This window comes from Coccidioides immitis (genome assembly GCF_000149335.2).
Source record: "Coccidioides immitis RS genomic scaffold supercont3.6, whole genome shotgun sequence".
Classification (NCBI taxonomy): Eukaryota; Fungi; Ascomycota; class Eurotiomycetes; order Onygenales; family Onygenaceae; genus Coccidioides; species Coccidioides immitis.
In genome coordinates, this window is record NW_004504312.1 from 2,421,643 (window position 1) to 2,442,425 (window position 20,783).

Genomic DNA, 20,783 nt, shown 5'->3' on the forward strand with positions numbered 1-20,783 from the left:
ACCCGAAACATTTTTCTATTGTTTTTGACAATCTGATATCTTTTGAAAGGCAAGCGTCTTCTATCAGACGCTCGGCTAGGCACATTTGGTAAAACGAGCACCGAGTTGTTTGTGAATTGTGCTTGGGTAGTTAGGGACCTCAAACATCTAGTAACAAGTTTCGAGTCATCCTAAAACCGAAGTCCAGAGCAGCTCCCAACTGACTGTCGGTGGCCTTGCACCTTACCTCCATTGAGAGGGGCGGTCGAGCAGTCAGCAGCCAGCAGCTTCCCGCCAGCAGCTTGCAGCCAGCGTTCCAGGGTCACCCGAGATATATTGACGCACGGTTGGTGAGTACGCTGCCAAGCGGTCAGCCACCAACAGGAAGGCGGCTTTGGGCTGGGGCAACTGTCACGTGTGGAGGCTAAATCCAGGGATGGCAATAAACTAGGCCAAATCGGGACAAGCGGCATTGGCGTGAACATGGAGAGGCGCGTTGCTGTGTAAGTTGTCCCAATGATATAAACATCCCTCTGCAACCTCGACTTTTCCCTCCCCCAACCCAAGCACCCAACCCGACCTTAACCACTTTGAAATCCACCGGGCCAGCCTCACACAGCATTTGCGACCTTCCCTGGTTCTACCCTTATTTTTGCCTTTTTGGCCCACACAGGCACTTTTCGCTCACCCTACAATCCTTACTTTATGTAATTAAATTTGTCGGTCCACAATGCTTATTGATAACCTTTGTGTGTCGTGATTTTTCCTTGATTCCCTTTTCTTTTTTTTTTTTTTTTTCTTAATTTAAAAACAAATCGCCTTTTTTTTTTGGTCTCCCCCTGCAAACGCGTTGATGGACCGGGGAGTTTGATGGTGAGACGAGGAAGAAGCCGTGATGGGGTCGAGGTACGTCGCGTCAAGCCGTTTTCATCGCTAGCGTTTGGTGACTAATGTCTTGGCATTTGCAGGCTCGATCGCTTAGTCATGTAAGGAGCCCTAGTGGTGGCTGTGAAGTTTTATCTCTTGGCGCTGGAGAGTTTGGCTAACGTCGGTCCCCGTCTTTTAGTCTTTTGGAGACTGGGAGCACGCCAGTCATCAGAAACACTGCTGCCCAGCAGCTGGCCGATGTTCAGAAGCAGCATCCAGAGGAGCTGTTCAACCTGCTTGGCCGCATCCTACCATATCTTAGGTCGCGGTCATGGGATACCAGAACAGCAGCTGCCAAGGCAATTGGCGGCATAGTCGGCTATGCTCCCAAGTTCGACCCAAATGCGGACGACAGTTCACCTTCCAAGGAGGAGGAGGCTGAAAATGCAAAGGTGAAAACCGAATCAGAGGCTGCGGATGAACTCCTAAGTTTGGAAACTCTGGATATCGTATCAATCCTCAAGCATGGCCAAAAGTTGCTCGGAAGTGCTGGCAAGGAGTATGAGATTTCCCTTGCTGGCTTGGACCCAGCGGCAAGGTTGCAGAAACAAAAGAGAACGCTGACTGCGCGCCTTGGATTGGCGGGTGAATATATCGAAGAGAGCTTGATCAATGATCACGACATCAATGACGGCACCGTCCCAAAAGGCTCGTCCGGAACGGGATGCGTGCCCAAACTGGATACGTCAGTCTCGACCCTTGCTCGTCAACATAGCATCACAAACATTCCTCCTCAATCGGCAACTTCCCCTAATGATCCTCAAACGCCCATGAACGGTGAGGAACATGGACTTAGTAAGCGCCAGTTGAATCAGTTGAAACGAAAGAACAAGCAGTCTGCGAGAATGGGAGGCAGTAAAGTCAGAGTTGTTGACCTCTCGGTCAGAAAAGGCTCTGATATCGTTGCGACACCGTCTGTGACTACGCCTCATCCCATCAAAAAGGAAAGCGGCGAGGAAAACGAGGATGAAAAGGTGGATTATTTCTCCCTGAAAAGAGAAGGGCCTGACGACGACTCAAAATTAGTCACCGAATTCAAAGGGGCCGTTGTGCCCGAGAGATCGTTTATACAGACCGATGCCGAGGAACAAAATCTAGAATGGCCTTATGAACGCATGTGTGAAATCCTCATGGTTGACCTATTCGACCATGCTTGGGAGATTCGACACGGGGCTGCCATGGGCCTCCGGGAAGTAATCCGTGTTCAGGGAGCTGGTGCGGGCCGTCTATGGGGCAAAACAAGAGCTGAGAATGATGAACTAAATCATTGTTGGCTTAATAACCTTGCGTGTCGACTTCTTTGTGTATTCATGCTTGACCGGTTTGGCGACTACATCTCAGATAATGTTGTAGCTCCAATTCGCGAAACGGTTGGTCAGACGCTCGGTGCACTTTTGTCCCATTTGCCCTCGAAGTCGGTTGTTTTGGTCTATCATATTCTGTACAGAATCATCATGCAAAAAGATCTGGACACTATCAAGCCCGTTTGGGAAGTGTGCCATGGAGGGATGATCGGGTTAAAATATTTGGTTGCCGTTCGAAACGACATTTTATTCGAAGACTCCGCCGTTTTGGATGGCGTAATTGAGGCTGTGATGAAAGGCCTGGGCGACTTTGATGATGACGTTCGTGCTGTTAGCGCAGCCACCCTAATTCCAATTGCCGATGATTTCGTGAAACTGCGGCCAGGAGCCCTAGATTCCCTAATCGATATTGTATGGAATTGCCTCTCCAATTTACAAGACGACCTTAGTGCGAGTACCGGCTCAGTCATGGACCTCCTCGCAAGGCTATGTATATTCCCACAAGTGCTGGAAGCCATGAAAGTGAACGCCGCTCACGATCCCGAATCCTCCTTTGGCAACCTTGTTCCTCGACTTTTCCCGTTCCTTCGACATACTATTTCCAGCGTACGGTCTGCTGTCCTTCGCGCCCTTCTTACATTCTTAAAACTAGAGAACGAAGGTCAGGATTCATGGGTGGACGGCAAAGCACTAAGACTTGTTTTCCAGAATCTTCTTGTTGAGCGGCACGAAAGTGTTCTCAAGTTATCCCTGCAAGTCTGGTCAGAAATGCTTCGAGTACTTGGTTCTCAAGGCATATTCAGTACAGACCAACTTGTCACTCCGGTTCAGCCACTCATTTCGGCAACTATGAATCCGTTTGGCGTTCCACGTTATCCAATCCCAATGGATCTGTCTCTCTTTATTCGACCTTCTGGATCAGCTTTCACATCTGCGCCTTCTATCCCAAGGAAACCGTCAGTTCACACACCCACCGAACCCGCACCGCGAGGCAGGAGAAGAAAGACGGAAAAGAAAGAAGCGCCCGTTGTGATGGTGCATAATGTGGACGGCCACATGCTCCAAGGAGACATCGACTTGGTCGGTACTGATACGATGGTAAGATCGAAGATTTACGCTGCCATCGCTCTCGGTGAGTTTTTGGCAACGTGGGATTCTGCTAATGAGTTCAACTTGTGGGATCGCGTTTTACCTGCTTTAAATTGGCCTGGCTCTACTTCCCAACTGGTGGCCGCCATGGTGGTCGAAGAATATACAAAGCGCCAGGGTCCTGCTTCTCGACATGCTTCTCTACTTTCGCAATGGCTCAATCCATTGATAGAGAATGAACGGCCGTCATGGTATGGCGACATTTCATGCTACTTGCATATTGCACGAGCCCAATGCCATTCACTTCTCAACGCGTTCAGGGACCATGCGCATGTTTCTCAGTCAAGACTTCCGACTTTAGCAGTGGTGGTTCAAGGTGATCCCGAAGCCGGGCCTAACGCTTTCTCAATCCACGATGCTGAGAATGTTGTTGGTTCGGATTTTGAAAGGCTCAAGAGGGACTTAACGCCAACCCAGCGGATCACCGCACTTCAAGTGTTGAATGACTCTCGTGCAAGCGCCCAAGCTGCGGTCAAAGAAGCAAAAGAAGTCAAGGAACAGCGTGACATGCGGATTCGGGCTGCTATTGCTGGATCGCTGGTTGCACTGAAAGATATACCGAAGAAGCCTAGCCATATTATCAAGGCAATGATGGACAGTGTCAAAAAAGAAGAAAATATAGAGCTGCAACAGCGATCGGCATCTGCTATCGCATCGTTAGTGGAATATTACACCACGGCCGCCAAACGTGGTCCGGTAGATAAAGTCATTGCGAACCTTGTTAAGTTTTGCTGCGTCGATACGTCAGAGACACCCGAATTCCATCATAATGCACATCTAGAGAAAGCCATATTATCGCTTCGCAAAGAGGAAGATAAAAAGGATCCGGTCGATGCAGCTAAATTCGAGAGAGAGTCGCGAGAGGCTAGGATCATGCGTCGTGGAGCAAAGGAATCTCTGGAGCAGTTGGCAACTAGATTTGGTGCTCAGTTATTGGAAAAGGTGCCAAATCTCGCAATTCTTATCCAAAACGCTTTGAAACAGGCATTATCCGGCGACCTCCCAAAGAATATTAGAGACCCATTTAACGAATTAGGACAAGAAACGGTGGATGGCCTATCGATATTGCGTGCCCTGTCTCCTAAATTCCATCCTGGACTTTACCCATGGGTTACCGAACTTATGCCTGTCATTGTGAAGGCTTTGCAATGCGAACTCTCTGTCATTCGATATGCGGCGGCCAAATGTTTTGCCACATTGTGTAGTGTTATGCCGGTTGAGGGTATGACCATGCTTGTGGAGAAAGTTTTGCCTTCTATCAGTAATGCATTGGATGTCAACTGTCGACAGGGAGCCATCGAGTGCATATACCATTTGATTCACGTTATGGAAGATAAAATTCTTCCATATGTCATTTTCCTGATTGTCCCTGTTCTCGGCAGAATGAGTGATTCTGATAATGATGTGAGGCTTTTGGCAACCACCGCATTTGCTACTCTTGTCAAGCTTGTTCCATTGGAGGCCGGAATCCCTGATCCACCAGGGCTCTCTGAAGAATTGCTCCAGGGTCGAGACCGGGAGAGAAAGTTTATGGCGCAAATGCTTGATGTTCGCAAGGTGGAGCCATTTGAGATACCAGTTGGTATCAAAGCTGAACTCCGGTCATATCAGCAGGAAGGTGTTAATTGGCTTGCGTTCCTTAATCGGTACAATCTCCATGGCATCCTTTGCGACGACATGGGTCTTGGCAAGACTCTACAGACACTTTGTATCGTTGCCAGCGACCATCACCTTAGAGCAGAGGAGTTTTCTCGCACGCAGGCCCCTGAGGTTCGGCGGCTACCATCCTTAATTATCTGTCCTCCTAGTGTTTCCGGTCACTGGCAGCAGGAAATTCAACAATATGCACCTTTCCTCACCTGCGTCTCCTATATGGGCCCGCCAGCAGAAAGAGCAAGACATCGGCCGCGGCTCACTGAAGTGGACATTGTGATCACTTCTTACGATATTTGCAGGAACGACAATGATATTTTTGCACCAATGGCGTGGAACTACTGCGTCCTTGATGAGGGTCATCTGATCAAGAATCCACGAGCAAAGATTACTCTGGCAGTGAAACGCATTCAAAGCAATCACCGTCTAATACTTTCCGGTACACCGATTCAAAATAACGTTTTAGAATTGTGGTCATTGTTCGACTTCTTGATGCCAGGATTTTTAGGAACTGAAAAGGTTTTCTTGGATCGCTTTGCAAAACCAATTGCAGCCAGTCGCTTTAGCAAGTCCTCTTCCAAGGAGCAAGAAGCTGGGGCCCTAGCTATCGAGGCTTTGCACAAACAAGTCCTACCGTTCTTGTTGCGGCGATTGAAGGAGGAGGTTTTGAATGACTTACCTCCGAAGATTCTTCAAAATTATTACTGTGATCCAAGCGAACTCCAGCGGAAATTATTTGAAGATTTCACCAAAAAAGAGCAGAAGGAGTTGGCGAAGAAGCTCGGAAGCACAGAGAAGGAGGCCAAAGAACATATTTTCCAAGCCTTGCAATATATGCGTCGGCTTTGCAATTCTCCTGCTCTTGTCGTGAAAGAAGGACATAGGCAATACCAGGAAGTTCAGAGATACCTTGCGAATAAAAATTCGAATATTCGCGATATCTCGCATGCTCCGAAACTTACGGCGCTTCGCGATTTGCTTATAGACTGTGGTATTGGCGTGGATCTAAGTGTCGAAGGAGAACTTAATACCGCTGCAAGCTACGTTAGTCCGCATCGTGCGCTGATCTTCTGCCAAATGAAAGAGATGCTTGATATTGTACAAAATGATGTGCTCAAGAAGCTGCTTCCGTCTATTCAATACCTCCGTCTGGATGGAAGCGTAGAGGCAACTAAACGACAAAACATTGTCAATCAATTTAACACGGATCCTAGCTATGACGTTCTCCTCCTTACGACCAGCGTTGGTGGCCTTGGTCTCAACCTTACCGGAGCGGATACCGTTATTTTCGTGGAGCACGATTGGAATCCACAAAAAGATATACAAGCTATGGACCGAGCTCATCGTATCGGCCAGAAAAAGGTTGTTAATGTATACCGCCTGATCACTCGAGGAACACTGGAGGAGAAGATTTTGAAGTATGTACATTCATAGAAACATTTTTGTTGCTCCAGCTATCTGTCATGATGCTAACATTCTTTTTTAGTCTACAACGCTTCAAAATCGATGTCGCCTCTACTGTCGTCAATCAGCAAAACGCTGGCCTAAGTACAATGGACACGGACCAGCTCCTTGACTTATTCAATCTAGGCGAAACCGCCGAGACTGCAGAGAAACCCAGCCAGGATGCTGGTCTTAACGGCAATGAAGTTGATATGGTAGATATCGATGGCGAAGTTAAGGAAAAGGGTAAAAAGGGTTGGCTAGACGACCTTGGGGAATTATGGGATAACCGGCAGTACGAAGAGGAGTACAACCTTGATTCCTTCTTGGCGTCTATGAAGGGGTGATTCTGGAGTGAGGCGTCTGGTATTCCGTTTGAGACTCCATGCATTTGGGGCAAGACGGTTATTGATAATCAGCGGAGTTGGACTGAGTAAACGGTTTCCTTGTTAATTATGTTTTGATTTTTGCTTTCCTATTTTTTTCCCCCTCCTTTTGTCTATTCATTTGCAAGAGGCGGCCTGGCAGGTGTTCATGGTCAGGAGCAACAGAAAAGTCCTCTTTGTTGGATTTCTCTAGCAGGGACACATCCTAGTTGTGCATTCAGCGGAGTTCTCTGCGTTTTTCTTGGGCGCAAAAAGAACTACAGCTGGCCATGTTTCGGCAATTTTGCTTACACAATCTTCTACCTTTCGACATTCTTATTATCCGCTTCGCTGCATATCTTGAACTTTGCCCTTCTCTTCACAATGATGTATAAATATGGACTCCCAATGTTTGATTCTCTTTATAGGTTTTGTCATGTTGAATTGATGCCCTGATGTTCCTGGGCTCTCATGTACAATATAGGTGTTGTTTCCGACCGAGACGACAGGTTACATAGATTAAGAAAAGATTGGCCATGAGATCTATGATCAACATTACCATTGGCTGTCTGCCATCCTTGAAAAGGAGCACGAACTGACATGAAGACTCGGCTATGACATTGAGCTCCGTCCTATGATTGGATACAACAGAAAACCGTCCCCGTAGATAACTTTCATTCAGGAACTATCCTTACATACTATCCTTTTCATACTTGTACACAGCCATTTGTATCACAAAACATGACGGACTTGGGCAAGAATCTTGTGCATAGAATATCCAGTAAATAACCCAAGTGCGCCACACGATTGACTTCCGAACAAAAAGAGAGAGAAATAGCCTCCCAACATTCACAGGGTGTTGCGCCGGCTCTGCCACATTGAAAATCAAAACTCCAGATATTCCCAACCAAAATACAGGGTACACACAAAAACTTATTCAATTATGAAGACAAAGAAATAGAGCAATGTAAACCTGAGCTAGTAAAAAACGATTTCACAATTTCCGAAGAAGGAGAAGAGGATAAGTATGTATTTACCATGGTTTCGACTTTTGTACTCCGAAGATGAATTTGACTTGCAGATTTAGTAGCAAGGATCTTCAACGTCGTTGTTTCGGTCTCGCAAGGAAACTTAATCGGCTCAAGCTAAGGCCGGTTCTGCGCTGCGTTGAGCTGGGTGTAGTCCGAACAGCACTTCGCGGAGTTGCGTGCTGCGTCAGGCGCTTCTTGACTGGACTTGGGGTGTAAGTTTTTGACGGAGAGGCGAGTGAAGTCTTTACTCTCTTAGCGCTTCGCTGCCCATCATTCAAATAATTTGGAGATGCCCTATTTGCCTGTCCCCTATTCTCAGCGTCTTCACGTTGGCGTTTTTTGTTTGCTATTCCGTGCGGAATTGCGCCGGGGGTGGAGAAAGTGGGCATTTGCTGCGAACTGGGCATTGTTGCGCCTTTACGGGCACTGACAGGAGAAGGCTCGAAAAAGAACGAATATTGCTTATTAGCTTGCGGCGTACTGAGAGGTGGTAGAGTGGGATATGTTATGTAGCCATCAGAAGCATCTTCAGCAATAGGACCAAAGTCAGGTGTTCGAGGGGTTTCCGGTGATACATCAGGGAGCTTAGTGCTGTCGGAAAAGCCAACACGCTTTTTAGAGGAAGGGACTGCGTGACTTTGCTCGGAAGTATCGGGCGCAGAGACGAGCTTGCTACCCAGATCGGCATCAGGAAAAGCCTGGTGGGTTCCAGCTGCAATTTTAACGGGGTCATTAGAGAAAAGAGGCTGGCGTCGACATAGAATTGATTTGAGGGCTCCAAAACCTGGGGTTGCTTTTTTGGCTTTCGGTTTGAGATCCGTCTGGGGAGTTCGTGGCGCGAGAGAAGACTTCGAAGGGGAGTAAGACAATGAAGGGATTTTTGTGGTTTGAGGATGCTTGACACTTGTGGAACAGGCAGTTGTTGGCTTGCGTGGAGTGCTGAGATCTTTGGAGACTGATGGGGCGGTTTTTAGACCCCTGTTGACAACCTGGTCATCCTTGAAGAGTGGGCGACGAGTCGAAGTATCTTCATTGTCTTTGCTTCTAAAGCGCTTTGTGACCGAATTGGCCGATGCGCCTGTAGTTGTCACAGGGTTCACCCCAGTTGGAGTAGCCTTCTCTGGCGCATCCAGCTGAGCCTTCGAAATGGTACGTTTGAGGCCCTTCGAAACGGGGGGCTGGACACGGTCTGGGCGAGCTCTAAATGAAGAAGGGTGGTTGGCTATAGAATCCATCTTTCTGAACTGCGCCATATGAATTTCACTAAATCGCCCAATTTTGCCCTTCGCGGTCGCTATCTTCCTGTCTTCTGATGGTTTCGCCTTTTCACCGTTAAGATTTTGCTCTTTTGCCTTCAGGATCATCTCCGCTTTAATTCTCGCTGCATCTTCTCGGACGCTTTTCATAATTTCTCGTGCTTCAGCACCAAACTCGGAATTCTCACAGGTAAATTTGAAGTCGTAGCTAAGAGCTTCTAGCTGATCGGGATGCGAGAGCCGTCCCTTAGAGGGTGTATTTGATAATGTCAAGAGGGTATTGCCTGGCGCATTGGGATCCATCTGGACGGGTCGAAAGCCAAGTACGAGCGCACTATCTGGTTGTTTCGAGGTGCTTTGTTGAACCTTGCTCGGATGCATCTCCTCGAGTGCAGGTTTCGGAGGGCTAGCACTCCCAGGTGTTTTAATAGATGGCTTCGAGCTGGAATAGTTCTTCACGGGTGTGCAAGCCATGCTTTTTCTAGGAGTTGTTGGACAGGTGGGCTTGGTCTGAGAGGTCAGTGCTTCATCGTTTCCTTCGGCAAGCGATGGTAGCTTGGTAGCTGAGCGCGAAGGCTTCCTTTCTACATGGGATAACTACAAAAGTAAGCCTCCACAGGGAATATTTTATCCTAGGAACATTAACGAACCTCGAATACTGGAGTCTCACCCCTCAACCGGGCGGACCTGCGGGTTACTGGCATGTTGATGTAGCAACGCTACAGAGTCGCAGGGGTCGACGGCGTATGCGGAGCCAAAACACACAAGTCTCAGAATCGATGAACAGAGATATGTAAGATCAATTTGCGTAGAGAGTTACAGCTTCTGGCCGGATCAACAAACCATGTGTCCGCGCGAGAAGGATGTGACGGAGAGACCTTTGGTGAGCGTAAACAAACCGTCACCAGGCAGGCAATGTAAACAAACATTATGTAATCAAACATTGAGATTATGTAACTAACCACTCGGATGATATCACATCACGTGATCGGCCCTACCTCAGCTTATCTTATCAGTTCGGTCATCTCCAGCCCCAAAACAACACCAGACACTTTTTTCCTTCCCTACCGACAGGCGATGAAACGAATAATGCCAGTCAAATAGTCTGCTGTGATGTCCTCACAAGCCAAATGGATAAGTCTCATCCGTTCCGAGAGGAGTCCTAGGCTGCGTCATCTCCAGAGGCCTGACACCCTTGGACTCATCAAACCAGATATATCCATCTAGCTGATTGGCAAGATCAGCCGCAGAATAATGGGACATTCGTTCGGTTGCTGGGCGATATATCACTCCGATAAAGCGCTCTAGTCGTGGCGATGCTTTGTGAATTTCCTGCCGCACATGTGGATCGACTAGTCCCTGCCTAAGTTCGAGATAGAAGGACGGGATGCCAGTCTGATGCGCCAGATATTCCCAGCTGTCAGGTCGAGACGGCCGCACCTTCATAACTTCTGCATCTTCATCCCAATTGTGCGCAGCAGTCACAGTGCCTGTGTGTGTACCGCAGCCGATCAATGCTACATTCTCACGCCCAAGGTTCTCACGGCACAACTGCCCGATGTTGAGCTCATCACGCTGCCTTCCCATGCTAGTATACCTTGCGTCGCCAATATGGCTATTATGGGCCCACACTATTGCCTTAGAGGATGGTGGCTTGTGTTTCAGTAGTCGCTGGAGCGTCTCAAACATGTGTGAGTCTCTCAACGACCATGAATCGGCCCTGCTAGAATACATCGCTCGATAATACGATTCTGCATCTGCCACGAGATAAGCATTTTGCTCTGTACTATGGAACTCTTCGCCATTGTTCTTATGGGTAGCGTATTCTAATCGTTTCTGGAGCAAGTCTCGCAGCATTGTGATGACTTGATCTTCGCAACTTTTCATTTTTGTATTGGTAAAGTTCGCGAACCCATAGGCTGTTGGATCTTCCACCCACGGCTGCAAACAACCATATCTCTGGCGCGCCAGTTTTGCCATCGTTGGGTCAACTGTGTCGAGATACTTTATTACGGCGTCAATGGACCTTCCCATACTGTAAAGATCAAGCCCATAGATTCCAGCTCTTCTCTGCGGGGGAAGGTTGGCGTTATGGTCTCTCATCCAGTGGACGAGGTCTTGCATCTCTTTATTCCTCCACATCCACGTCGGGAATCGCTGAAATGGCTCGTCTTTTCCTTTCTCCAATTTACCCTTAACGCCTGGTCGCTGCCGCACGTATCTATCTAGCTCTTCTGCATCTGGCCAGTCTGCCTCCAGCGCTACCGTGTCAAATCCATGGTGTTCAATCAGATGTTTTGTAATTTCTGCTCGAGCATGGTAGAACTCTGATGTGCCATGACTTCCATCACCTAGCAAAACAACTTTGTAATTTTTAAGATGATCAAAATAGGATCCGAACGTTTCATCTGCAATGGCAGGGAGAGGCTTTGCAGCTGTCTTGATGATATCAACGAGTCGCGAGCTCATGATTACTCGCCAAAACTAGTTTGAATGCAACTGTACGTTAATTATGAATGAACGGCAATCATATGGCAGAGTCAGGGCCAAAGTAGCTACTTATATACACAAAACCTGGTTATGGCGAAAACTGGCCAGATCGGATTAGCTAAATCCGCCACCGCAATGTACGGATGATGGATGCTATGACTTCACTCCTCAACCATCCGTAGCTTAACGCTTTATGGAACATCGGGGCGCGGAATAGATTTGCAAACACCTGCTACGGACTCTTTGAGAGTATTCCACTCAGTTAATGCATGTTGCCAACTACACTTCGAACTATTTTCTTCAGAAGACTTGCTTCAATAGCCACAATGTCTCGTCTTCACCGCTTCGAGGATTCAATGGGAAGCGTGTATGGAAAATTCTCTGAAGTGCCCGACGCTTCGGCCTGGGTACCCCCGCCAAAGTCTGGGGGCCATCGCGGGCGCTATCTATGGACTGACGCTTTCGGCGTGCTGAACTTCCTAACGTTGCATAAGGAGAATCAAACCTATGACGAAAGGTATCTCACGTTTGCAAAACGGCTTGTTTACACTGTCCACGATGTCTTGGGTCGGACTCGCGATGGACGGGCGCGCCTCCCACATGCCACCGACAAAGAGCCGCTTCTAGGCGGGCTGCGTATCGGAAAGGAATCAGAAACAGGACCCGACGGTGATGGCCAATATCACCATTATCTAACCCTGTGGATGTTTGCACTGAATCGGTTGTCCATGGCTACGGGCGATCCATCATTTAATCGGCAAGCCGTCTCTCTGGCTAAAGCCATACACCCGCACTTCTTCCTTGACCGAACATCGGCGCGTCCACGAATGGTTTGGAAGGTAGCAATGGATCTATCTCGACCGCTTGTGGCGAGCGAAGGGAACCTAGATCCGATAGATGGATTCGTCGTCTTCCGGATTCTGCAATCATCAGCCGAGAAATATGGTGATGGCAAGGTTTTAGAGGAAGAAATTGGCGACTACGAGAGAGTGATGGCTCGTAAAGGGAGCCATTACGTATCTAGCGACGCTCTGGACCTGGGAATGACTCTGTGGACAGCCCATTGGCTCGCTATAAAAGAAGACTGGGCAGCCGATTTGGCGAAGAGATGTATCTCCCAACTGCGTACGCTCCGCTGACAATGGCTATTTGGATCTATTTTTGTCTCACACAGACTTAACAGTGTTGACTAACCGCTTCTGCGTATTGCGCTATCTGCTGCAGGAAACCTCTTCAACATTGACAGGTATCTCGAAACGCCGGTGCGCTTTCGCCTTGCATTTAGAGAGTTCGGGACGTGTCTCGGAATAGGTTGTATCTTTGACCCAGACAGCAAGGCGGATGGCGCTCTTGAGTTGAGATCGCGTTCAGATGAGATCCTTTCCCAGTGGGAAAGGTATATATCTTCGGCTTTGACCCCGGAAGATCTGAAGCCTATCACGACAGTCATGTATTCCACAGCTTTAATCCCTGGCGGTAAGTAACATGATAACACAGTCGGCTTTTGGAGAACAGTTAATTGGCGGCCCGAGGAAATGTGCTCACATCTTGAATTAGCATTCAAGGCAGGATTTTTTGGCCCTGAGCCTATCAGGGATATCATAGACTGAGCGGCCCCCGAGAGTAAAAAACACTCTTGTTCCTGGTGCTTGCAAGGGAAGAAAATCATGACCAAGATTTAAGCTCCCAGTCTTTTGCGTATTCCAAATCAACTGTACAACTACATACCTTTTTAGCCCCAAGCTGGAATGAGCTCTATCGAAAATATAATATTATACAATAATCCCTGTACGCTGTAACCCGAACTTCATCGCCCAGGTATGCCAATAACATTTCTCCACGAGGGACTACTTCTTGGGAGTAGATATATCGCGTACACCGCAGCTAATGCAATAAGCAAACCAGACGCCTAGAGTAAAAACAAGCGGTTAGTCGCAATACGTATATATTTGATTGGGCTAATGCGGTTGGGATTACATACCTTTTCGAGGAAAGTATGGAACCAGATCCCTGTCATGAGTAACATCCACCAACATAGACCTGCAACTGCCCAAACAAAGTTTCGCGATAATTTTGCGGCAGGACTCTGCCCACTTTCATTCACGGGAATTTCTGCTCGTGCTCCGTCATCGGTTGCGTCTCCGGCGTCGTTCTTTTCATCCACCGAAACCGTAGACCCTAGCAATTCAAACACGAGAAAAGCACTTGCAAGAACAAGCATAAATGCATGTCCGCTAACGTCGTGTCCTCCATTCCAAGCTCCGTTCACCATCTTACAAGCCATAGCAGTCATAATAGAATCCGATATTGCCTCTTTCATCCCGCTGGCATGGATCCTTTCACATCTTCCTCCCGTGGCAGTGAAACTGCGGTCTATGATGGCCGGACCAAAACACCATTGAGTGGTTAGAACCCAGGCTAGTGTAACCACTGCATACCGAAATAGAGCCTGATATATCCTCCTTAGTCGTTTATTTGGATCGATGCGCCTGCTGACGAATGCCGGTTGCGTGGATAGTATTGACAAGAAGGCAACAGTTGTCCAGAGCCATCCAATTTTGACAAAGTAAACGTTGAAAATATTGCCTTTCCGGGCAAAATAATTGACCGGGCTGGGTGGGTGGTGGGGAGCAGAGGTAGCAGAGGAAAGATTAGGCGTCAACGGCCGCGCAGTGGGAGATATTAAAGAGTAGAACGAGCCAAGGAGTAGGGTTATTGGGTAGATAGCTAAAGCGACCGCCGGTAGATGTGACGAGTGAGGTGAACTCGCCGTCCTTTGGTGGACAGGGTTAGCTGCAGCTAACGGCATGATCTTGGTGAGCTTTCAGGAGAAGCAATCAGGAACACGACCAGGAAATAGAGAGCGAAAGGAATGTCGTGATCATCGTAGGCTGTGTTCAGTTAACCCTCAAGCCTCCCCAGGCCCTACTCTCAGCCGAGGAAGCGTCTTTGAACACTTTTCAAGCTGCGCCGATGTGATGGCATGACGTCGGTGTGACTAGCAGAGAGCGCTAGCCGGAAACGGATATTCACGTGAAATAGTTAACTCCTCCGTAGTTAGTGCACACTAACTAACAAAAGTTCCGCCGCGGCTGGCGTTGCTTATATAAGAGAGCTCTACATCAACATCAAGCCAACCCGCAGCGCCTCCGATAGCAAGACTCTCGCCGGCGTTGTGGAATGGGCGCTGTCAGATGCGCGCTGCATTGACTAGAGAGCGAATTGCGAGAGACATAAGAAGAGTGTCGGGATGGCATTACATGAAGGGGTGTCTGGTCGCAGTATACATTCTTGGAGCCGAACCTCTCCAACTGAGGAAGAGCCCCCAAACCGTAAACTCCCCAAAGATGAAATGCTATGCTAGCTCTGAGTTTGATTGGAGGCTAACAGTTCTAAGGGAGCAAAACTTTCTTGCTGCAGTTCTTCCCCGCGATACAGCATGCCTTCGGATAAGATGCTTCACAAGTGAAACCCGATGTTCAAGAAGAAAGCGCTTGCGAAATAAGATATCGAGGAACTAACAAGTATTCGGGGGCCGACTATTCTACCGGTTCCAACAAACAAACAGTCCCCATATCCTTGCCTAACCCGGTACTACCATGAGAGCTAGCCCCTTGCAGAGAGCGCTCCTCAAAACTTATGACCGTCGACCGACATTGAGCGTACAAAAGTGATCATCAAGCGACAAAGGCGGCAACGCTCATGTTTAGTTACATACGCCCTCCGATTTCGTTGTCTCTTACCTAGAGCTAGAGCAAACAAAGTTCTACCCGAGTGGAGATACCGTCCACTTACGATTTTTACCATTCCTTTCCTTTGTCCCACAAAACAACCTGAGTTACGTGTACTACAAGTACCCGTGCTTTACTGCTCGGCTTAAGCCAAAGCTTAAACTTAACGGCCCCGAGTAAGTCAGTAAGTCATGATCTCAACTCAAGTGGCTCCTGACGAGTCGCCCTCCCTTCCTCCCGTCAACCAAAATTCATCATACATATTCTATTTATCCACAATTACATGGAGTTTCCTTGTTCTCCGGTCGCCAAGGTAGCACACAGCGCCAGCAGATCGGTCTGTATCAAGGCCCCCTTGTTGTGCAAGGGATCCAGATGTGGTACTTTGGCTAGGTCATTAGGGCTTTTGGCTCTTATTTTTGATCGTTTCATTATGTACACATGCCCTCTAGTTACCAGCGTCCCCCCAACGACTGTGGGTCATCCGTTGTGACCAAAAAGAGTGGCCGAATCAGGTCGATCCCGCACCGTTTTCGACTCAAAATCGAGTCAGTTTTATTACTACTGGATGTTCCACGCAGCAGAATGCGTCCCAATCCGCAGTTGAGATGCATCCGATTTGTAAATGTTTTGCTTGCAGGTATTCAGAGTTACGCCAACTCCATATTCTGTGCTTGAGATCTTTTTATTTGGCGTGTGTGCTATGCAGGTGTGGCCCAGAGAGACCACCTGGCGTTGATATATTTGTTGTCAATATAATCCAGCATTATCGAGTTGCTGGGTCTGAAACTCAGAAACTGTTTCGACCCCTTACCTATCAGGCCGCAGTGGAACGGTCTTCTCTCCGCAAGTGGATTGCCAGCTTTGCCGACCAAGCATTCGATGGCGCCTATAGGAGAGTAATCCGGCAACCATCCTAGGCTAATGATTAGAAAAACTTTTTTGAGTCAACTACTGACCGCTTGCAATATTCACCGGGGATTTATTCCAGAGGAGCTTACTCTAGAGGGCGGCAGAACGACGCTCGGGTGTCCTAGACAACTCAGCCTTACTTCAAGTGCATTGCCCATCAAAAATTCTTCACTAACCGCCTTTTTCTGGTTCCCCGCAACGGCTTGACCTGCAGGGCTAAATACCACATTGAAATCTGTAGGGCGCACGGATCACCGTCACTTTCTGGGTTGTTAAAAAGAAAAGAAAAAGCGAATACCAAAAAAAGAATCATCAACTAACTCCGTACGGGGTACATAAGCACCGCCGGGCACCAGTTTATCATTCATGAGCATTCCAGTTCGGTGGATACCATTATTTAAACAAGAGAGACTCTCATCTCTGCTTAACTTTATCTACAAGAGAAGTCTATCCTCTTTCCCTCTAAGTACTGGCTTCCCATTTCCCTGCCTTCTCTGCTGTTCGCATTTTGAAGCCCTACAACCCCGCTGTTTACTCTGTATAGCCGATTCAATGCCTTCTGAAGGCGTCCCGAAGTGCCAGCGGTGTCGCAGAGATCACAAAAAGGTTTGAAAGCTATGTAACTATGATGCCGTCTCAGGGATGCCTAATGTGTTCATAGTGCTCTCCCGACAACAGACCCTGGCCAGGGCCAAAATGCGACCGCTGCGAAAACTACGGATACGAATGCTCTGAAAATATGATGGCCCGGCGGTCATCGCAGAAGGATATCGACCCGGCACGGACCCCAGGTCGTCTGATAGAGAGCATGCCTCATGCGAAGTTCTATTACCAACCCGGCGTAACCCAGGCATTACCGATGAGGCCCCAGCCGCAAACGTCAAACGTTATTTCAAGGCCGGTGTCCACGCCATCCCCCTGGGTGGGACTGTTCGAATACCTTAGATATATCGACTGGCAAAATATGAAATGCTTTCGGGTCTACCCCGACCCATTTGCTGCCATATTTCGATCTTCTAGTTGCCCCGTACCAGACCTCTCAGATACCCCTCTTGGCAGGCGCCAAATGTATCTCGAGATCTTTTTAGAACATCAAAGATTGATGCACAACACAACATCATTGGAAGCATCGATAAATTTTTTTGTCAATCAGTTACAGAGACGGCACCCTCGGATTGCAACGACGTATAGTCCGGAGGAGTTGTCAGGAATATGCGCGAGCCATATCCGCTACGGTTCATACTGGCATGTTCTTAGATCGGAACTCCAGACGGACGAAATCTTATTGATCGACCCGAACTATTCATTTGATGCTGAAATCCCGAAGATCACATTTGAGAGTGCAAAACAATTTTGGCTTTCTCAACATCTTGGCCTTCGACAGTTCTGCCAAAAGCTCTCTGGGCTCAGCCAAATGATTTCAGACTTGGCGCGAACGGATCCTAATTCTGAAGAGCGCGCATTTTTAGCCACAAAAATTCCGGACAGGCTAGAGGAGGTGCTCGGTCCTCGAATTTCCCCATTTGGAGAACCGATACGCATGTGTGCTCCATCATTTTTCCCTATTGATGTCCTGACAAGCTCCCCCATGGAAACAACCGATGCGGATGTATATTCACCGAGCGACTCTGCGGGCGCAGAAGAATCCGATGATGGATACGCGCTAGGTGACAGAGCGTACCAAGCTATTCTAGGAAATAGCTATTTCAGTGAAAATGACATTTGGGGTCAATGACAAAGCATTGGTCGTGCGTTGGAGCTAGATGGGCCACGCATTGTCTTTCCGGCATCCCGCTACGGAACAGCGAAATCCCCCGTCATTAATTCCAGTGCTTTTTTCAATTGTCATGGCGTCGTTACGATCAGGCGGTGAACTTGGTTTCTAATTTGTTCTCGTGCATTATCACGGATTCCCTGTTGTTGGCGATGGTATCAAGTTTATCATATAACTTTTCTTTTTTTGTTTCAATTTATTCGCCAAGAATTTTCAACCTCCAATTCTGCGAGGCTCATTTGGGCAGTTGATAGGCTTGACTCGCATTCTAAAAAGGACCGGTTACTCATTTGAAATGAAAATGCGGTCGTACCTTGGTATGGTTATTTTGATATGTATGGGGCGGCGCTGATGATATAGCCACTGAGCTTATTCTAGATATGACGATTTGCGTTGAAATAGTATCTGTTAAGGCTTCTCAATGATCTGGATAGCTTTGCGGCGTAACGATTTAAAGATTTGCCAATCAGGTGCTGCCACTCAGGGCTGCAGCACGGGAACGCAAAGAGGATCCCAGAATAACACCACTACAAATCGAAGGTAGAAGACCATACGTCATTGTCTTGAGTCAGGAGATTGACGTTTGGGGACCTGTTGGGCACCGACGGAATACTGTTGCGGAAGCAATGTTGATCAGGGCGGAAAGTAGTCCGTTTTAGTGTGAGAAGTGCCTTTGAGAAGTTATGCGTGGATTACTCCGTAGTATACATCAGATGTTCCCCATGTGGTCATTGATGTATATAATCTTCAGATCCAACCCCTTTCACAGCTCACACAACATTGGTCGCGGAAGAAGGGATGGGTCTAAATTCAATCCATGGTCGGCTTGTTTGTCTTTTCTTCTGTATTGCCGAGAGGCTTATCCGTCGTTAAGGACATGACTTAGGATGAGAGTATCCCGAGGACTTTGCCATTTGCGTGACTGGGGGGCTCCTTTCGGTTGGTTGTACAAGAGACTTTCTGAGCCGGGCAATAGAAGGCTGTCGAGGCGGTTTAAGACACCGCATGTAAGTACCTCCGTCACATATTCTGAATCCTTGAGGCTTTATAGATCATAGTGGCCTCGATTATACGGTATACGCACCAAGTATTCGTGTTGTTGGGGGGCGATTTTTGTGTCACTCACCGCCACAGAATACGCACGCTCGCGTGTACATTTGTATGTATCTGCGGTTCGAAATTGCGGAGTGCAGCATGTGGACCTGGTTCCCTCAGCCGGGCACCGCGAAGTCAAGCCAACCGAGTTTCATACCGCCGATTCAATTTTCGCACTGGTCACATATGCATGCATTTTCGACATCGAATTCTTCAGTGGCTGGAAAATCTGCTCTGACTTGCATGCTACTGAAGAAGCCACCGGGAGCTCTAATAGACCGAAATTGCATAATGACGGCTCCGAGTTAAGAGCAAGTCAGGCTTATCGCCTTATTTTACCTTCTGCCGGAATGAAGCAAGGCGCAAGAAATGAGGTATCGAAATGACAGGGCGAAAGCCTGTATCCTCGTCCGATCGCCTAGCTTTGGTGGCTCGGCTTCATTTCCGGAACCAGGCACTCCAGCTCCGATGTTTGTAGCTTTGACCTCCTCGGCCAGTTTCCTTTAAAATCGTAGCCCAGTGTGTGGGCCCGCTGTGCTCCGTTCATATGTCTGACCGCGGCCAACCCACCAATTCCCAGACTCGGTGATCTTCAGGATTAGAGTTAAGTTCATGAACAAAGAAATGCAGAAAAAAACGGTCATACCTTCAGGTATCGGGAGCGGGGGGGACGCGGTCGATCCGAATACCACGGCTACGATTCAACACATCATTCAGCTAGTCCAATAAGAGTACCTCCCTGCTGTTCAATTATGGTAATGTTGCAGAGTCTTATTTTCTAGCAGATGCAAAAGCCACAGGCGTACTCAGACGATTTCTCGGCTTTTCCGTGCGTGACCTGGATGCTTGACTATAAAACGAACGGCATTTGAGTTTTCAATATTACGCCCGTACAGAGACGGAGTTGAAGCACAGGATGCTTTGCAGAATTGCGAACACTAGCGCATATTCTTAATTATTTCTCTGGAATGCTGCGAAACGAAAGGAATCAGCACGTGTCCACCATTTCATCGTTAAGATTTGATGCGTTGGCTGCAGAGATCAAACCTTCTCGCGGGCGCTTTATCCGTGAGTCCTTGGGAAAAGAACCAAACGGAGGGAGCGAAGGCACAGAATGCGAATGACCCGCGTTTTGGCTGCATTGTCTCCAGACAGGACAATCCATCAGCAAAGAGGCGAAAAAGAAATAATGAGCCCGACAGCCTGGTCAGAGGAAACAGGATGACAGTTCCCCGAGCCAATCAACAAGCGTGAGCAGTTGGCAGCCTTGGGGGATAAATGCAAGCGATTGTCGCGGAAGCATGTACTGGGTTCCGAAAGCCTAAGAATGAAGGCTGAAACCAAGAAAAAAAAGGTCGACTCGAACTCTCCTCAATGGATTCAAGTGGTGATTCGGGAAAGCCTCTTTAGTCTCCGTGTTTGGCTTTTGAGAAATAACGGTTAATGACTCTATATCTGACCGGGTTTTGCTTGACGGCACCCGGCAAGTGATAGTTACCACCTGATATCGTGCTAGGATACGAGCAAAAGGCCACCGTTCTCACGGAAAGGCAACCCGTATTGTGTGCGTAAAGGGCCAGCAATGCGGCTGAAGTCAAAACGAAGTACTTGATAATCACATAGCGGATATGTATGCTAGTATATCCTATCCACATTTGTTCCAGGTTGACTCTT

General features: G+C 48.0%; 7 protein-coding genes across 7 annotated transcripts; 4 read left to right on the forward strand and 3 right to left on the reverse strand.

Moving 5' to 3' along the window:
- Positions 1-564: 564 nt before the first annotated feature.
- CIMG_03878 (TBP associated factor) lies at positions 565-7,465 on the forward strand. The gene is made up of 4 exons (XM_001244436.2): positions 565-885; positions 948-965; positions 1,046-6,430; positions 6,499-7,465. Exons 1-4 carry the CDS (start codon positions 875-877, stop codon positions 6,800-6,802), a joined length of 5,718 nt encoding a protein of 1,905 aa, XP_001244437.1. The 5' UTR covers positions 565-874; the 3' UTR covers positions 6,803-7,465.
- A 13-nt stretch (positions 7,466-7,478) lies between these two features.
- CIMG_03879 (uncharacterized protein) lies at positions 7,479-9,811 on the reverse strand (the record flags this gene model as incomplete). Its single annotated transcript, XM_001244437.2, has 2 exons — positions 7,479-9,704; positions 9,758-9,811. 2 exons carry the CDS (start codon positions 9,809-9,811, stop codon positions 7,920-7,922), a joined length of 1,839 nt encoding a protein of 612 aa, XP_001244438.1. The 3' UTR covers positions 7,479-7,919.
- A 224-nt stretch (positions 9,812-10,035) lies between these two features.
- Positions 10,036-11,622, reverse strand: CIMG_03880 (erythromycin esterase). Its single transcript, XM_001244438.2, has one exon. The coding sequence runs from the start codon at positions 11,574-11,576 to the stop codon at positions 10,227-10,229; it is 1,350 nt and encodes a 449-aa protein (XP_001244439.1). The 5' UTR covers positions 11,577-11,622; the 3' UTR covers positions 10,036-10,226.
- Positions 11,623-11,826: 204 nt separating this feature from the next.
- Positions 11,827-13,207, forward strand: CIMG_03881 (uncharacterized protein; the record flags this gene model as incomplete). The annotated part of the gene is made up of 3 exons (XM_001244439.2): positions 11,827-12,722; positions 12,822-13,073; positions 13,155-13,207. The coding sequence occupies exons 1-3, from the start codon at positions 11,867-11,869 to the stop codon at positions 13,205-13,207; spliced, it is 1,161 nt and encodes a 386-aa protein (XP_001244440.1). The 5' UTR covers positions 11,827-11,866.
- A 197-nt stretch (positions 13,208-13,404) lies between these two features.
- Positions 13,405-14,501, reverse strand: CIMG_03882 (inositol phospholipid biosynthesis protein Scs3; the record flags this gene model as incomplete). The annotated part of the gene is made up of 2 exons (XM_001244440.2): positions 13,579-14,501; positions 13,405-13,506 (listed from the first exon to the last, which is right to left on the reverse strand). The coding sequence occupies exons 1-2, from the start codon at positions 14,404-14,406 to the stop codon at positions 13,405-13,407; spliced, it is 930 nt and encodes a 309-aa protein (XP_001244441.1). The 5' UTR covers positions 14,407-14,501.
- A 1,771-nt stretch (positions 14,502-16,272) lies between these two features.
- CIMG_03884 (uncharacterized protein) lies at positions 16,273-18,284 on the forward strand. The gene is made up of 2 exons (XM_001244442.2): positions 16,273-16,846; positions 16,902-18,284. Exons 1-2 carry the CDS (start codon positions 16,607-16,609, stop codon positions 17,973-17,975), a joined length of 1,314 nt encoding a protein of 437 aa, XP_001244443.2. The 5' UTR covers positions 16,273-16,606; the 3' UTR covers positions 17,976-18,284.
- A 31-nt stretch (positions 18,285-18,315) lies between these two features.
- Positions 18,316-19,495, forward strand: CIMG_03885 (uncharacterized protein; the record flags this gene model as incomplete). Its single annotated transcript, XM_001244443.2, has 6 exons — positions 18,316-18,331; positions 18,507-18,662; positions 18,784-18,834; positions 18,991-19,021; positions 19,073-19,173; positions 19,230-19,495. The coding sequence occupies 6 exons, from the start codon at positions 18,316-18,318 to the stop codon at positions 19,493-19,495; spliced, it is 621 nt and encodes a 206-aa protein (XP_001244444.2).
- Positions 19,496-20,783: the final 1,288 nt, after the last annotated feature.

Bases quoted from the DNA above. Each gene is read 5' to 3' on its own strand.
- CIMG_03878 (XM_001244436.2), top strand. The intron at 6,431-6,498 runs GTATGTACATTC...ATTCTTTTTTAG, and splicing joins CTGGAGGAGAAGATTTTGAA to TCTACAACGCTTCAAAATCG.
- CIMG_03880 (XM_001244438.2), bottom strand. From the start codon at position 11,576: ATGAGCTCGCGACTCGTTGATATCATCAAGACAGCTGCAAAGCCTCTC.
- CIMG_03884 (XM_001244442.2), top strand. From the start codon at position 16,607: ATGAGCATTCCAGTTCGGTGGATACCATTATTTAAACAAGAGAGACTC. The intron at 16,847-16,901 runs GTTTGAAAGCTA...ATGTGTTCATAG, and splicing joins GTCGCAGAGATCACAAAAAG to TGCTCTCCCGACAACAGACC.